This window comes from Heteronotia binoei, chromosome 8, assembly GCF_032191835.1.
Source record: "Heteronotia binoei isolate CCM8104 ecotype False Entrance Well chromosome 8, APGP_CSIRO_Hbin_v1, whole genome shotgun sequence".
NCBI lineage: Eukaryota > Metazoa > Chordata > Lepidosauria > Squamata > Gekkonidae > Heteronotia > Heteronotia binoei.
In genome coordinates, this window is record NC_083230.1 from 85,702,664 (window position 1) to 85,721,125 (window position 18,462).

Genomic DNA, 18,462 nt, shown 5'->3' on the forward strand with positions numbered 1-18,462 from the left:
GCTGGGCAACTCAGTCAGCAGCCCTTGAGGAGGGGAGACCAGAGGGAGGAGGGTGGTGGAGGAGGCAAACGCTGTGTTAGCCTTGCTCTTCCCTGCATCCTTCACATCCTGCGAGCCATTTCCCTTTGCTCCAAGCCCTCCCCTCTTGATCGCCTCCATTTGGAAAAAAATGCATTTCCTGTTTGGCACATAGAACTGCAGCAATGTTTTCACCAATCCTAAATAGGTAAGAGAATTAATGCCTTTCAGTGGCCAGATTTCAGATGTCTTCTTTAGACGGAGCAGACCAGGATATCCTGTCTGGGACTTGCGAAGCTTTCTGTGTATAGCTGCAAAGGGACAAAGGCCAACAGAAGAGGGCAGAGCCTCAGATTATTGATTGCAGCAGAGACCTTAGGCCTGAGTAAATAAATCTGGTCCAGTATTTGCGTGTGGTTATGTGTCTCTGTGTGCTTTTGCATGAGCCCACCAGGCCTGGTCACAAAGACAGTGGAGGAATCAAAGGTAGGCCTGTAATTTTACCGCCTTCAGATTTTTTCCCCCTCTTGTGATAGTATATGGTCAGTGGATGTACTATTTGTGTGGTATTTTTGGTGACTGTACAGAACAGCCCAGCCTTTTTCTTACGGCTCCTTCGGGGAGATGAACAGTCGAGGCAAAATAGAGGTCTAGGCATTCTAGGGTTGCCAGCTTCAGGTTGAGAAATACCTGGATATTTGGGGGGTGGAGCCTGAGGAAGGCAAGGTTTGGGGAGTGATGGGATTTAATGGGGTATATGCCACAGAGTCCATCTTCCAAAGTGGCCATTTTCTCCAGGGGGACTGATTTCTGTCACTTGGAGATCACTTCTAATAGCAGGAATCTCCAACCATCGTCTGGAGGTTGGCATCCCTAAACTTGGGAAGAGAAGAAAACTGTGTGGTAGGTTCCTACTGGGAGCAATAGTATTGTTGCTTCAGGCTTGTGTTTCTGCTTCTTTCATGTTGTTTGCAGTAGAAACCTCTGGTTAGTTAATTATTTTCTGACTAAGCAAAGAACTGACTGGGCAAAATGAAAAGTCACTGAAGGGGAGTGAGTGATTGATATTTCTGCCTTTTGCTGTTTTGGCACACTCCTATCTTGCATTTATTTATTGCATTTCTGTTCTATGTAAATAAGGTTTCCAACTCTATGTTGGGAAATTGAGGCTGCCAATCCCCAGGTGGGGGCAGGGGATCCCCAGTTTGGAGGCCCTCCCTCCGCTTCATGGTCATCAAAAAGCAGGGGGGGAGGGAAATGTCTGCCGGGCACTCCATTATTCCCTATGGAGATTGATTCCCATAGGGTATAATGGAAAATTTGATCCATGGGTATCTGGAGCTCTAGGGAGGCTGGCTTTTGAAGTAGAGACACCAATTTTTTAGCATAGCATCTGGTGCCTCTCCCCAAAAGACCTTCCAATTTTCAAAAAGATTGGACTGGGGTTTTTAATTCTATGAGCCCCAAAAGAAGGTGCTCCTATCCATCATTATTCCAAATGGAAAGAAAGCATTTAAAAGGAGCATGGTCCCTTTAAATGTGATGGCCAGAACTCCCTTCGGAGTTCAGTTGTGCTTGCCACACTCTTGCTCCTGGCTCCACCCCCAAAGTCCCCGGATATTTATTGAGTCAGACTTGGCAATCCTATGGGAAATTCCTAGAGATTTAGGATGGAGCCTGGGGAGCGTGATGTTTGGGGAGGGGAAGGAGCTCAGCAGGGGGGTGACCTCAATCCACCCGCCAATCCATCTCCAGAGGAGCTGCTCGTTGTAGTCTGGAGATCAGTTGTAATTCCAGGTGAACTCCAGACACCACTTGGACACTGGTAGCTCTTATCCTACAGCAACTGAGCAACCTAACAACAACCCTACAAAGAAGATTATGCTTAGACCACTCAATGCAACGGAGTCGGGATTTGAACCTGTATATCTCTAAACACCATGAAGCACTGGCTGGGAGTCAGATGCCTTGGCATTCACGCACTCACAAATGTACGCCAGCCAGTTTTCATGCAGTCACATGACCACAGTCACCTCAGTAGGCTTAATGTTACCAGGGCAGCCAACTCAGTAGGCTTAATGATACCAAGGCAGCCAACTCCGGGTTGGGAAATTCTTGGAGACTGGGGTTTGGAGCTTAGAAAAGGTGGAATTTACGGAGGGTAGAAAGCTCAGCATAAGGTTGCCAGCTTCCAGGTGATGGCTGGAGATCTTCCAGGATTATAATTGATATCCAGGTGACAGAGACCAATTGCCCTGGAGAAAATGGCCACTTTGGAAGATGGAGTCTATGCCTAATCATTAAACTAAACTCCCTCCTCTTGAAGGAGTGTGGTTTATTCAGGATCAGGTAGTAAGTGAAGTAAAAGACCTCTGCCAGGGACCTTGGGAACCTGATGCTAGTCAGAGTAGACAATACTGATTTTGACAGTGTGATCACCCTAGCCCCTGGATTTAATGTGTACATACATCTGCCCCCCAAGGCCTGCCCATCCTTACCTTGCCATAGGACGAGCTGGGACCAGAATAAATAGCTGCCAAGAACTTCCCAGTAGCAAATAGCTGAAGCTCACGCATGACGCATTTCTTGGCCATCTGAATGGCCAGGGCACGCCATGTAGGTGTCCTGCACACACAGAAGCAGTGCAAATGCTCCTCTCAGTGTGTATGCACACCGTGCCTATCGTGGGGGCATCTGATCACCATGGCACGCCTCAACCCGAGGCGGTGTTTTGAAAGCAGGGAGACCTCCCTGGCTGAATCCCCATCTGATCCCACCCCAAGAGTCTGACTCAATGTTAAGGCAGCTTCTTGGGGAGAGAAACCTTTAATGCAGGGTTGGTCAAACTTGCTTAACATAAGAGCCACATAGAATAAATGTCAGATGTTTGAGAGCTGCAAGACAGGAAGGGAGGGAGGAAAGCAAATAGATGGGGAGGGGGAGAAGTGGAAAGAAAGCAGTTTTAACTTTAAATACATTCTCTAAGTGCTAGCTGGCTTTGTGAAGTGATTTAAAGAGAGAGAAATGCCTTCTCCAAGCCGATTGATGGGGTGGTGGGGGCTTCAAGAGCCACACAATATGTGTGAAAGAGTCACAGTTTGGCCACCCCTGCTTTAGTGTGTGCACATGCCACAAAGGGTGACATGCATGCTTCCCACCTCCTGATTTAATCAAACTGGGCCATGAAATAGAAGCTCAGCTGTAGATAACAGAACCTGTTATTGGATCCCTGTTTAACTAGATTCCCATGATGGAAGGTGAAGACCAGGAGGAGGAATCAAAAGAACCATCTCGAGATGAATACACCTACAGACGGCGCAACTGCCGACGCTACCTCTTGTTCTTGGTTGTCTTGGTGTTGTTGGGTGGAGCTGGAGCAGTAACCTGGTATTTCTTTGGTAATTATTATAATGTTTTGCTTGTTCTTGTTGTTCTAATGTTTTGATTCTGGGGAAATGAGGTCAGGATCAGCAGGCTGCTAAAAATCTGACTGCTCCCAGAGACAGGAGGATTGATTCACTGCATTTTTTTTTGCCATTAATTAACAGCTGACTTCTGGTGACCCATTGAGGTTTTCAAGGCAAGAAACGTTCAGAGTTGACTTGCCACTGCCTGCCTCTGTGTAGTGACCCTGGACTTCCTTAGTGGCCTCCGATCCAAATATTAACCAGGGCCAACCTGGCCTAGCTTCTGAGATCTGATAAAATCGGGCTAGCCTGGATTAAGAGAGAATCTGCAGACTTGTGGGTTGTTGACTGATTCAATCTTTTCCCCTTATGATGAAGACTAATGTCAGATGCATCAAAAGTACACCAAACCCACTCTGATACTCAGTGTGGCTGCTTTTGTTGCCTTACGTCATTATGTACAATACCAAGATTGGCTCTTATGTTTCTTACATCACACTATAACAAGTGTTATGGTTTTGTATAGTTTGTTATGGGACTAAAAGAAGCCAAAGAATATCTGTTCTTGCCTGTTGCTTGTAAAGATATTCCCATTCCATAATAATATTCACAACTCTGGGGTGCTCTCTGAATGAATGTGGCCAAACTTTTTGGGGGTAATTGGACCCTGCAAAGTATCCTAACAATGAAGACTAAGACTGATTCTGCACTCACCTGTCTCCAGGGCAGGCTTCCGTTTCTGGGCAGAGGAAACTGGCAATTTCGCACCAGTTGCTCCGCGCCGGCATTTTGCGCGGGGCAAACCTGCGATTTGCCCCGCTGCAGTGTAAACCTGTTTTTTCAGGTTTACACTGCAGCGGGGCAAATTGTGGGTTTGCCCCACGCAAGATGCTGGCACAGAGCAACTGGTGTGAAATCGGCAGTTTGCTCCGCCCAGAAACGGAAGCCTGCCCCGGAGAAAGGTGAGTGCGGAATCAGCCCAACAGTGTGATCCTATGTGGAGCTGACTTCAGTGGACTTAGAAGGGTGTTAATTCTATTTAGAAATGCACTGTTAATTATTCAGGAGAGATAGATCCAGGTGGGCTGCCATGTTGGACTGAAGCGGTAGAACAAACTTTGAGTCCAGTGGCACCTTAAAGACCAACAAAATTTTAGTCAAGGTATGAGCTTTCGTGTGCACACACATTTCCTCAGATAAATTAAAATGGAAGGTAATAATTCAAACATATAAGCAGAGGCTGACCCAGCAAATTAGTATGCAACATGATGATGTTTTAAGATATACAAAGACAATACAGGAATAACAAGCTATGTTTATATGGTCAACATTTATTTGGATTTAATTAAGGGAAGGAAATAATATGTCAAAATAGGAGATAAATGTATAAAAGTATCCTTCCTAATTGTGGGAAGTTAAGAGTTTAACATTCGTCTTCTCTCAAACATGGAGGTAACTAATAGCATTTTTTTTCCTTTGGGGTTGGTACAGTGTTATGTCAGAAAAATACATTTCAGTTTCCATTTTTTGTACTGAGGAAGTGTGCCTGCACACGAAAGCTCATACCTTGAATAAAACGTTGTTCTTAAAGGTGCCACTGGGCTCAAACTTTGTTCTACTACCTAGGACAGGACATTGAAATCAGGGAACTTTCTCTTATTTTTTTGTGAGGTGCATTCTACATTTTGTCTACATTTTCCCACCTTTAATGTCTAATGCAGATTATAAACCACGTTTTTGGGAGTCAGCTTCCCTGCATTTCTACTCTGGTAGTTTGAGGATCCTCAACCGACAGTATTCCATGGATCATGGGCGGATGGAATCCAGAGCCTTCTGGACAGAGACGGCCAAGACACAGAAGATGGTGGGGCACTGCTTCCTGAGTTGCAGAGAGTATTCAGTGTGAGGGTGGCTAGCATTCTTATTGGCCCAGCTCCTGTGTCTCGCTCAGCAGACAAACGCATAGAAATAAAGCACATATCCCCTACTTTGAATCCCTTCCAGAAAAAGTTTCCCGTGCTATCTGGATGCCAAGTGACAATGACATGGAAGCACAGTCAGTCAGAAACATGGCAACTTTTGTGGAAACTAAGTGGTTCTGTGTACTGAATGATATAGCTAGAAGAAGAAGAAGACCGCAGATTTATACCCTGCCCTTCTCTCTGAATCAGAGTCTCAGAGCAGCTTACAATCTCCTTTATCTCCTTCCCCCACAACAGACACCCTGTGAGATGAGTGGGGCTGAGAGAGCTCTCAGAGGTTGCCCTTTCAAGGACAACCTCTGCAAGAGCTATGGCTAACCCAAGGCCATTTCAGCAGCAGCAAGTGGAGGAGTGGGGAATCAAACCCAGTTCTCCCAGTTAACTACTACACCAAACAAAGAGCAGGGAGGGGTATCCCTCTGTGATGCTGATGGTAATCATTGACGATAATTTCTTTATAGTTGAAAGAACTCATTCATGCCACTGAGCTGGCTCCTTACTACAACTCCAGCACCGTCTATGCCTTTGGGTGAGTATTACTTTCACACCAATTTACTTTGCATAATTATTCAGCTATTTGAATGTTACCTTAGATATTGCAACCTGTTCATCTAAAAACACTAAACAAAATTCCTCTGTGTGATTTGCTGTGACTCTGTCATACTCTCTTTGCTGGAAATGTTTCACTGCTTCTATTAGCATCTACAGGATATGCAAAAGAAAATGGACAAGTGGCAGTAAGGATGGTTGTTTGTCTTCATAATAGGGAGGGATCTTTGACCTGCTTCTTCTGGTTTGCCCTTCAAGTCCCAAAAAGCTATCACAAGGAGATGACTGCTGAGAAGGTGAATACCATGCTGTATAGGACACTGCTTGTCAGCACTAATCAAACAGGCCACTTTGCCTATCGGACTGAGTACCAGATTGAGCCGAAATCTTTGGTTCTGCTAGGTAAGAACTGGCCACCGATATGCAGTAGATATTTTTAAGGCAGGTTGAAAAGATGTGTCCATTTGCTATCAAGGGAGGAGAAGGAGCACGCAAGGAGAAAGGATATATGGTGCAGAGCAAAAAACAGTTGATTGGCAGAAAAGGGGGATGGAGGAGGAACTGTGATTCTGACCACAAATGAAGGAAGGATATTATGTAAAACAACCTTTTGCAATTAAAGATCCAAACTGCATAAACATTCAGAGCAAGTTTTTGCCATTATTTATTTATTTATTTAGTAGATTTATAGTCCACCCTTCCCCATAATAGGCTCAGGACAGATCACAAGCACGATAAAACAGTAAAACAGTAAACATCCAACAATAAAACCATGAAACAATCAACGAACAATCAAAATATGCAGCATGGATGGTACAGTGCGTTATATAAATTAAGATATAAATATCATAGGTGTCATAGATGTCATAGCTGTAGGCCCGATATCTAGCAGTCCAAATAGTTGGTCAGCACAGGGAAATCTGTTAGATGATATGAGCAGTAAGGTAAGGACGCCCACTTGCCTCAACCCAAAGCCTGGTGGAATATCTCCATTTTGCAGGCCTTACGGAAGGATAATAAGTTCGGTAGAGCCCGAATTTATGTAGGGAGCTGATTCCACCAGGACAGGGCCAGGGCCAAAAAGGTCCTGGCCCTGGTTGAGGCAAGCCGGACATCCTTTGGGCCAGGGATGGTCAAAAGATGTTGATTTGCTGATCGTAGCAATCTCCGGGGCTCATATGGGGAGAGGTGGTGTTTGCCTTCTGTGGGTATTTGTGTGAGAGGACATAAGTGATACAAAAGGTGGTTGGCACAGGAGACAGATTTTGGCAGTGCAGATTTTCTGTTAGATTGAATTGTTTCCCCCAACAGTGGCATCTTTAAGAACAACAAAGTATAAGAAAGTTTGTGAAACTAAAAATATACAGCTTAACATTACTGATACCTGACATGTTTATTCACAATCCTTAAAGTTTCTGCAGCCCAAATACTGGTTGCTGTCAGTGTTTTATTAGGAAGTGACACACACACACAAAGGCTCACAATAAGTAACAAATTTACACAGGAGCACCCTGCACAATCACTTTACTGCACTGGCATAAGTTTCTAGTATTTCCTTTTCTGTAAAGCATCTCTAAGAAATCATTAAGTTTTATAAAAATCTTTTCCTACTGTTTCCTTCACTTACCAGTTATTCTACTGTTTCCTTCACTTACCAGTTATTCTTACCCCTATAATATAGCTTTTATTATTTGATTTTCATTTTAAAAGAGCCATGTTGGTTCCATATTGAGCTACATTTGGCTCTATGAACACAGGCTGCAAACCTCTGTTGTAAAGAGATGACTTCTTATGAGTCCCAATTAATCACAAGAGAACATTGTAATACTCCCCCCCCCTCAAAAAAATAAATAAACACATGCTCATAGAGGCAAGATACTACATGAGGCATGATCCAATCAAACCCTTTTAAGACCAATTGATTTCAATGGGAAAGTATGTACTCCTGTTTATGTGAATATAGTCTGTACCAGAGGCGGCCAAACTGTGGCTCCAGAGCCACATATTGCGTGGCTCTTGAAGCCTCCACTGGCCCATCAGCTGGCTTGGAGAAGGCATTTGCCTCTTTAAATCACTTCTCCAAGCCAGCCAGCAGCTTGGAGAATGCATTTAAAGTCAAAGGTGCTATCTATCTATCTATCTATCTATCTATCTATCTATCTATCTATCTATCTATCTATCTATCTATCTATCTATCTATCTATCTATCTATCTATCTAATCTATCTATCATCTATCTATCTATCTATCTATCTATCTATCTATCTATCTAATCTTCCTTCCTTCCTTCCTTCCTTCCTTCCTTCCTTCCTTCCTTCCTTCCTTCCTTCCTTCCTTCCTTCCTTCCTTCCTTCCTTCCTTCTGGCTCTCAAGCATCTGATGTTTATTCTATGTGGTTCTTACATCAAGCAAGTTTAGCCACCACTGGTCTGTACATATTGAAAGCTCTTTGGGTTTGGAAAAAGGAGGATGTATTATCTTTCACAAGGAGATCAGGGTTGTTTTCATGATTCTCCCTTCTCTCATTTTCTCTTCACAACAATACTATGAGGCAGGTTAAGCTGAGAGAATGACTGGCATACAGTCACCCGGTGAGCTTCACTGAGCAAGATGTAAAACTGGGTACTAGAATAAAACACTAACCAGTGCGCCACACTAACTGTAATGAGAATCTGAATATAACATAGGTGTCCTCTCAATGTTTTGAGGTGGTGTTTGCCTTCTGTGGGTATTTGTGTGAGAGGATATAAGAGATACAAAAGGTAGTTGGCACAGGAGACAGATTTTGGCAGTGAGTGCAGATTTTCTGTTAGATTGAATTGTTTCCCCCAACCAGTGGTCGACTAGTTGGTCAGTCAGATGAATTTGAGAATATGTTAGGGGATATTCAAGGGGTCCTGATCCACTATCTGACAAAGGAAGCTTTGACTCTCAAAAGTTTATACCCTGAAAACCATGTTGGTCTCTATGGTGCGAATGGACTCGAATCTAGCTCTTCTACTGCAGACCTACATAGCTATCCTCTGAACTTGACCCACCATGAATCATTCACATGTGCAGATCACATGGGGGTGTCTTTTTAAAAAATCCCAATACAACATTCTGCGCTGGAGCACATTTCTTGATATGGATTACACTAACATGGTCAGGGTGCATATAGATAATCTAAAGAACTGTTGAATCTTTTTGTAGTGCAGATTTCCCCTAAAGTGTACAATCTCTCTTGCTGTTGCAAGTATCATGTCAGAGTTAGCAAACTTGCTCTTATGATTGCCTTTGTTAGCTCTTTATCTATTAGATGTTTGTTTCTTTGGCTGTTCTCTCTGTAAGCAAATGATTTTGGGGTTTTAATTTCTCTCTCTGAGCATTAATGAAAGTCCTGCATGAGATCAAATCGATCATGCTACTCAAAGTCTCTCTCTGCCAATAGGCTACTGTCAATCACTATTTTTTATTTACAGCTTCCCTCCCATTTCTGATGTCTCCTGCATGACAGTGCTGTGCTCTAACTAATTTGTTCATTACAATATTGCAAATCAACTTTGACAAAGACTAGAAGAGAACATTTGAACTGACCAAAGTGGCAAAAGCTTTGCATTGACATGGAGGGGCATATAGTTAAGTCCCAGAGTGATTACAACAGATTGCAATTACCAATGCATGTAAATGATCTTCAGGGGTAGCCCCATATAAAGTTCAATGCAGTAGTCAAACCTGGTCTTAAAATTGCTTTAGACAATATAGTGAAAAAACGTGAGGACCCATGTTCTTTCATTTTAGCATTGAACTTTTAATGTATTGAAATCTTTCTTTTTAGCATTTAGCTTCTAGGCCACTTGCATACAGTTGAATACATATGAACATACAAAAGTGCCTTATAATGAGTGAGACCACTGTTCTATCAAAGTCAGTATAATGAGTCAATATGATCTCCTGTGGCTGCTGTCCAGGGTCAGGTAGAAGTATTTTGTGTGACCTCCTATTTGATGATTTTAACCAGAGATGCTCGGGATTCAACCTCAATTTTCTGCATGTGTAACGTCACCTTCTTGTGATTTGCTGCTTATCTCAGAGTGCCTCATATAAGGGCTATCATTAAGAGACTACAAAATGGTAGTACACCTCCTACTAATTCTCAACTGAACTGTCCATTCTGCAGATATATGATGTTACCAACAGGGTGTATCGATTAGAAGTTTAGACAGAACTTAAACTTTTAAAGAGTAACGTTCCTCTGACGAGGAGTTGGATCCAGTGCAAATCTTCCACTTGTGCTGGAGCTCTTGAGCAAGTGAAAATGCAAGAAAATGACCACAGTAGCTGCTTTCACTAAGCCAAACTTACTGTAACCCCACTGGTGTTTCCACTTGTGCAAGACCTTGTTCAACAATTTATGGGCACTTAATATTTAGGGAGGAAAGCACTGGGTGTCATACAAGATCTCGTGCCAGCAGAACTGTGCTAAGCCCTTTTACGTTTTTTGCTTGTGTACTGCTGGATCCCAGCCAGTATGTGGGTAATGTCTACAGCTAGGTTCAAGTTTTAAAGCAAAAGCTTTAAAGTCCAGCTTGCTGCCTCTTCTACTTTTTTGATTTTTTTCAGAATTTATCATATGCAGTATTTATGCCTTTACCTGCACTCTGGATTCATGTAAAGGCAGGTAGTAAAAGCAAATATTAAAAATGTGATTTCTTCTGCCTTCTATGAATTTAGATAAGAAACAGAACCCATATATCTATTTAAAAGCCTCTTTCCCAGCAGCACCTAAGTCCCCTTAAGGCTTCCTCTTGTATCCTCTATATTTCTATTAACCATGGGAATGTACATTCATACATCAGCCAATCAAAACCTGCAAGCTTTTATTGGTTCATGTAGTTATGAGGGCCCTTAGCAGCCTTGATAATAGACTACAGTTCTTTAACTGTGCCCCCCCCCCTTTAGAAGATGCTCAATTAGAACAGGTGTTCCCCTGCTGTCCTCCCATCGCTCTTTATCTGGGTCTGTGGCAACCTGAGCCCTGGGAATTTTGCATCCTTAATCTCCCCTCTCCTGGCAGCTCTGGTTAATATACATATTCCAGATTGAACAAATAATGACCATAACCCTTTACTTCTTTGGATGTGGCCATGATTGTAGCACTTGGCTAAGTGGTTTAGAGTTCATGAAAGTCAGGAGGAGGAAGGGAGAGTGGACCAGATCGCACAGATCAGCTAATGATGGTGCCCTGGCATTGGAGGAAGGCACCACTATCAGTGACACTGTAATGTACTCAGTGACGAGACGTGTTGAAGGCAACATACTTTATTAGTGGGTACATCACAAGAGAGGGAATGGCGGGCCGGGTCCCGATTATATGCATGCCCCGGAACAACCCTCAGTGAGGCCAGGTCCAATCCTGGTCAGTTAAACTTCCCGCCACAGATCTTGATTGGCGGTGTGTATTAGCGAGCTACATCCGGGGACCAGTGGGGTTCCACTGGTCGCCTCTGTAGCGTGCGCTGTGCTGTACATAGGGATTAGAATGCAGGCTATAACAGTCACTGAACTATGGGATCCCGTCTCTTCCCTTAGTGTAACCCAGAAGAAGCTTGACTGCGTCAATCCCTCTCCTAAATGCTTGCAAATGGCGAACTGGGGATGATTGAGGTCAAGAAATGACAGACGTTTGTAAAGTTGTTCCAAGAAAAGTATCCAAGATGATACATTTAGGATAAACTTGAATCACATGTATACTGAGACATAAATATTATGAACATAGGAGCAACCTTCATAAATACAGGGTCTTCAGTAACCTTCAGCCACAGTACTCTGAACAGAGGCTAATTCTAATAGGTGGTGTCCAGTAAAGCACAGAAGGAAAACATCCAAAGTATTCACTTACAGGAATTATGTATTTATTATTTATTTCACTATTTATAGTCTCACTGAGAATCAAAGTGGATGGCACAGCGTAAATCGATAACAATCCATATGAAAAGACATCTAATAAGCACAGTGAAGGTCAATACTGTCAGTATGATGTTGACAAGACATCAAATTAACAATGTACTAGGACCAGAAATACCAAAATTTGACTGAGCATAGCATATTAGTTAGATGTGTGGATATAGTGAAAAAAAAGTACGACATCAGTACACATAAAACTGCTTTATACTGAATCAGACCATTGGTCTACCAAGGTCAGTGTTGTCTACACAGACTGGCAGCAGTTCTTCAGGGTCTCAGGTAGAGGTCTTTCACATTGCTTACTGCCGGGTCCTTTTTAACTGGTGATACTATGGAAGGAATCTGAGACCTTCTGCATGCAAAGGAGGGGCTCTTCCACTGAGCCATATCCCCTCCCCCTAGAAAGAAAACAGTGAATCGATAGTAGGGTGAAATGTGCAGCTGGAATGTGAATCTCAAATCTGGCAGGGAGGATAAGGGAAGTTTACAATTCCAATGCAGCTTCATTCCATTTGTATGTAGGGCTGCCATCCTCCAGGTGGGGCCTGGAGAGCTCCTGGAATTGCAACTGATCTTCAGACTACGGAGAAAAGGGCTGTGTCAAAATGAAAGGTAGAAAACAAGGCAGTAGAAATGAAAAATAAATTGAATATCCAAAACTACAAATGCAACAAAAGAGAACTGAAGTGGGGGGAAACCTAAACACACATACAAAACCTTTTCTGTTTCTCCCAAACAAAAAAGCATCACTAAGCAGGCATGAAGTCTTGCCTTTTTCTTTGCTTCCTCCCATCTTTTGCTCCCTGTATTCAACCAGTTGCATCATTCTTCATCAACCAGTTGCACAGTAAAGGCCATGCACATTAGTGATGCCACATAAATAATCATACTGATGTCTAAAATGCTGATGAACATGGTAATAAATGCTTTCCTCCTTGACTGGGTGTAGAGCAATCTGAAACATTAACTGGGGATGGGTTTTGAATCTCATATGGCAGGTGGTACAGAAAACTAATTTCAGACAGCAGATTTTAATGCCCTAAGCACTTTTGAACTAGGGAGATTTGTCCTGCATTAACTCTCCTTATTTTGATTTTTAAATCAGGAACAGGCATATCCATGGCAACAAAAAGGGACAAAGAAATCCAAGCTCAGTTCTTATGTATGTTCCAGTTGTATATAGTCGTTGCAAATCCAAGTTGCTTCCTAAGAATGCTAAGTATGCAAATGCTGAACTATCCCGGGAGTACTCCAGACAAAAGACTGGGATAGATTCAGGCCCAGAGCAGATGTTGTAGTAATCATGTAGCTGCTGCAGAAAGCAAGAGCAACAGCCTGTGTCTTCATGATGCTGCCTATACCAATGATAATGGCAGCATGTGTGATTTTACATCATTGCATTACAAACTTCCCCATCTCCACTGAGTGTGCCCTGACCTGGGCAGCCCAGGCTAGCCTGATCTCCTCAAATCTCAGAAGCTAAGCAGGGTTGGCCTTAGTTACTATTTGGTTGGGAGACCACCCAGGAAGTTCAGGGTTGCTAAGCGGAGGCAGGCAATGGCAAACCAGTTCCATTAGACTCTTGCCTTGAAAACCATATAGGTTGCTAGAAGTTGGCTACAACTAGATGGCACTTTAAATGCACAGCACTCAGTGTATTGGTTGCCATTTTCTGGGCCAGGGAAACTTGCAGCATCGCTCATTTTGAATTATTTGACATTAATGGAGAGACAGGAAAAAGCTGTACAAGGCTGCTGTTTTCAGTGGCGGCCACATATGCCCCATAATGTTTCTGTATGGCATAAAGGTGACCAAATGCAAAGGAGGCAAAGCTCCTCCCTACATTTTCTTCTGCAATTGTGAGAAAAGCTGCATCTTCTGAAACCTCTCTTTCTACACACCATTAAATATATGTGCCCTGTCTTCCTTTGCATCTGTTTGGTATTTTATAGCTCTGGGCAAACACAGAACAAATAGACTTCTATATCAGGCACAGAAGTCTGCATCCAGACAATCCTAATATCCAGCCAAAAGATAGGTACACTTGGGTGTGGGCAACATATGGTGAAATCTTCTTTGGAGCACAGGAGGGCTTCAGTGCCATATATTTTCAAGATAATAGAAACAATTGAATACCAGGCCAGTGTATGCAAATAGGAAAGGCTGGCAACCAATGAGAGGGTAGCCCTCACTGGTGATGACATTACCTCACTGAGCAGCAACAGGTCTATCAACAACTATTCACCTCTGGTAATAGATGAAATTTCCAAGTTCAGAATCAGTCCACTTCTGATGACTAGATACTGGGGATACTCAGCGCACACAGTTTATGTTGCAGTCTAAAGGTCTTTCCAGAGAAACATGTGTAGGACTAGGCCATCAGGTCCATATGCCTGATCATGTGATGAGAAAAGGCCCCTGGTGCCCAGTGGAAGATGAAAAAAGTAGATAGGCAGGGAGCATTTTTGGTTTTAGCTCTTGCATCATCTCATGTGTTTGTTTTTCTTTACGTATTTTCTTTTCTGACAGAATCCAGTGTGAAAGACATAATAGTGCTGAAATCCACATTGGGTAGGCTGTTTATTTCCCACTTTTTTTAAAAAAAAATTGTTATATTGGGATGGAGTCTAGGTCATAGGAAGCTTGTAAATGAATGGGGATGTCAGGAACTGAGGTGAGCTCTTCCGAGCATTCATGCTTGCTGTACCTCAGGACCAGCACAGACATGGTGAGGGAATGTATGCAAGGCACAGGCTCTTTTTAACATCCGCTACCTGAGGGAGGATCCCTATATGTACTTTACATGCTTGGAGTGCTAGGGAAATGGCCTGTGCTCATATAATATGCTGAAATGCATACATATCATATGCATATCCAGCAGTCATTGCTCTTAAATCTCAGTCATATGCCACTGGAAACCAGGCTATTTTCAGGTGTCTGGTATATTATCCTCTCCTAACAGGGCTTTTGGAACAAATAGGGGTACACATAAATGCACATTATGGTTAGGGCTGGTTCAAGGTATTTTGTCATCCCAGGCAAGGTGCATGCATTGTCTTCTCCTGTGCTGCTTCTGTCTGTGTCCAAGCCTATAACAGCACTTGGACCCAGCTAACCGTGAGGCAGCTCCAGGAACAATGCCTGTCATTTCCTGCACTGTGAACAGCCGGGAGCAAACTGAGCCCTGTGGCGAGTCGGTGCCTACCTTGTTGTGAAGCCCAAAGCAGTTTCTTATGTCGCTTGCCTGATTAATGGCCAAAGTCACCCTCATGTGTGCTGCAGGGAAAAACTACTTGCATGTAAATATCCATCCCAACAGCCCAGGCTTGAAAGCTGTATACTAGAGAAGACCGAAAATTGCCAGTGGGAGATTTATTTCTAAAGAGAAACACTCAGAGAATTTGCAATTAGGAAAGGTATCTATTGGACTGTTTCATACAGTCAAAGGTCTAGGGGATTGCTCACATGAAGGGAGTTGCCGTCCATTTTGTCTGTCTGAGTAGTATCAATGGCACATTGTGAAATACCTAACTTAATGGTATTTACACTTTATAATTTTAGGGATATAGATACTTTAAAAAATACGTAAGGCGTGCACCGGAAAAAAACCTAATGCGTGAGGCAACACACAGATGAACAGACATATCCAGCCACAGTTAAGCACTTCAATATTTGTGTCCAGTAGAAGTTCTGATAGGGTTGCCTATTCTGGATTTGAAAATATCTGAAGATTTGAGGGTGGAAATCGGGATGGTTGGATTTAGGGAGAGGAGGGAACTCAGTTGAGTGTAATATCATACAGTATGCCTTCCAAAGCATGCTTTTCACCAGGAGAAGTGTAATAAATGTGCTAGATTAATAAATACTAAATAAACAATCTATGTAGTCTGGAGATCAGTTGTAATTCTGTGAGATCTCCATTTCCCACCCCACCCCTGGAGACTGGCAAATCTGGATATGTGTCTCTCTTTTCCCTCAGAATTAATGGGCCTTAAATGTGTTTAACTTTGGGCTGGATCATGTACAGAATTTGAGAATGGGAGGGGAGCTGATTAGCAAGGCTCTAGCTAGTAAGAGTAGACTGGGGCCACTGTGGAATGGGCCATATCAACAAGATACAACCACAGTACAATCAGCTGGCTTAATGCAGAACTTCCAACATCACTGTATCCTTTTGCCTTGATTCCTTGTATTGATGGGGAGAGCGTCTGAAGGAAGATCAGAGCCTTTTCCTCCAAGTAATTTTTTTTGTGCTTTAGCAGTGCTGTGTGCAACTCAGTTTGTCTTGTCTGGTCAGGTTGCTACAGATACAGCTACATCATTGCAGACAAAGCCCTAAAGCTGAAGCGCCCAGATTACCTGGCCTCCAGTTGTCTGTGGCATCTTCATGCTCCCAGAGGACACATGATCAAGCTGCGCCTGGAGTGGACCCTCTCGGAATGCAGGGACCGGCTAGCTATGTATGACGTCGCTGGACCACTGGAGAAACGACTCATCACTTTGTAGGTAGCCTTGATACTGTGGGGACATTCCTGGCAACAGGCAATAGAGTCCCAAGTGCCTGCTCTCCAGTTTTCCACTCACACATAGAGTGCAAAGGTGGAACCATGCATGACATGTTGTTCTGTGAACATTTTAATAGACATCTTTCTTTTAATTTGCAGAAGTAGTTGGAGAAGTAAAGGGCTTTTTAACCCTTCCCCATGCTATTCCCCATCATCTTCCACTATTGGAAAAATATGGGTAAATTTCCCCTAGCATAGATATAAGCAACTTGAGCGTAGCAATTTTCAAATTGCAGGAGGGTGGAATCTACATTAAGAGCCCTTCCCATTGATGTCCCCCTGGAAATTATTGACCTAAGAGCTGTAATCTTTAAGTGGGGGTGGGGTGGGGAGAAAACATCCTTTTAAACAATTGAGGAACTCTCACTTAGGCTGGTTCAGGCCTGATTTAAATGGGAACTTGCCAGGGCAGAAGTGGCCATGCATTTTACAGATAGCCAGTAGCAGATTGAAATTGGGCATATTTATTTATTTATTACTTTAGATTTCTATCCCGCCCTCTCCACAAGCAGACTCAGGGCAGCTTACAGTCAGTTCAAACATCTACAAATACAGTTTAAAAATGATATCTACAAATGCAGTTTAAAAACAATATTTAAATATGGCTGCAGTGTTAGAATGCCAGCAATGTGTAGCCTGCATTGGGTTGATGTTGCACCTACATGCTAATGTTGCACACCTTGAGTGCATAGCAGTCTAGTTTAGGTCCAGTTAAAGCAAAACTTTGTGTATGTGCAAACCCAGACAAGCTACCAGCATCATTTTAAAATGAAGATGCAGTGCTGTTCTCCCGCTGTTCATGGTTGTTTATAAATATATGATATAATTCTCATAGTTGACCCAAAGACATGGTTTATTCCACTGTGAAGCCTTATTGAAGAGAAGGTCTGTGATTCTTTAGGTCAACATTAATAACAGGATCTAGTGCTTAGAGGAAAAATTTCCAAATCAAATGTGATTCTCTGTTTGGAGTATTTCCATATCTGCTCGATTAATACTTTAATTTCAGTTCAGACATTTGCAACTCCATATAATTTAAGTATTTCCTCTTCATTGGTAATGATTGGTCGTTTTATTTATTTCATTATTTAAAACATTTATATACCTCACACTTCAGTAATTTTCAATCATAGTTAAAAAGACAAAACAGTAAAGATGGCATAAAAATCAGATTATGGACGATAAAACCAGCTCTAAAACTTCATAGTTCATAACCCTCAAAAGTATTTGTGAATGTAACTAAATTACAATATGCTAGGTGAAGGACTGGCTCTTTGCCCCACAGGCAAGCTCTGCAAAGAATTTGGAAGAACATGATGATCAAGTGGAATCCTAGGAATCTCAACTTTAATAAAATAAAATAAAATTCTAGCCTTTAATCGAACAAAGCAGGAGTCAAGTTGCACCTTTAAGAGCAACCAATTTTTATTTAGAACGTAAGCTGTTGTGCGCTTTTAAGCACACTTCATCAGACGAGGAATCCAGATGAAGTGTGCTTAAGAGCACACGAAAGCTTACGTTCTAAATAAAAATTGGTTGGTCTTAAAGGTACACTTGACTTCTGCTTTGTTCAGCTGCTTCAGACCAACACGGCTGCCCGCTTGGATCTATCTAGCCTTTAATGTTTGAATTAAGAGTTGAAGTTTCTATATCTAGTATAACTACATGTGCCTCCCTCATAGTTAGCTTGTTTGTATTCATTTATAGACTGCCTTCCAGGTCCCAAAGGTGGTTTACAACACAATTAAAATACAAGAAAAAAACAAATAAAAGCCAGTAAAATAGCATAAAATTTCATTTAATTATTTTAATTGTTGTTTTTATGCCTTGGTATGTTTTTTGGCTCTGGTTTTAAATGTTTAATGATAATGTTGCTTTTTTTTGGTTGGTTGATTGGTTTTAATGATTTTAAAATGGGATTTTTCTATGTATGTTTTAATTTGTTAAGCTGGCTTGGTAGCTGTTGTGAAGGAAGAAAGGCAGGATAGAAATGTTG

General features: G+C 42.4%; 1 protein-coding gene across 2 annotated transcripts in view; it reads left to right on the forward strand.

Annotated features, from left to right (window-relative positions):
* The first annotated feature begins 115 nt into the window (after positions 1 to 115).
* The window catches only part of TMPRSS6 (transmembrane serine protease 6), a 49,326-nt gene continuing 30,979 nt past the window's right edge, over positions 116 to 18,462 (forward strand). The window contains exons 1-7 of one of the 2 annotated variants that reach the window (XM_060245506.1): positions 116 to 226; positions 3,260 to 3,416; positions 5,147 to 5,289; positions 5,869 to 5,936; positions 6,174 to 6,358; positions 14,431 to 14,472; positions 16,199 to 16,403. In XM_060245506.1, coding sequence (XP_060101489.1) covers positions 3,266 to 3,416; positions 5,147 to 5,289; positions 5,869 to 5,936; positions 6,174 to 6,358; positions 14,431 to 14,472; positions 16,199 to 16,403 — 794 coding nt within the window. In that variant the 5' untranslated portion in view covers positions 116 to 226; positions 3,260 to 3,265. Of the gene's footprint in view, positions 227 to 411; positions 505 to 3,259; positions 3,417 to 5,146; positions 5,290 to 5,868; positions 5,937 to 6,173; positions 6,359 to 14,430; positions 14,473 to 16,198; positions 16,404 to 18,462 lie in introns of those variants that run through there. The other variant, XM_060245505.1, reaches the window with a different exon arrangement.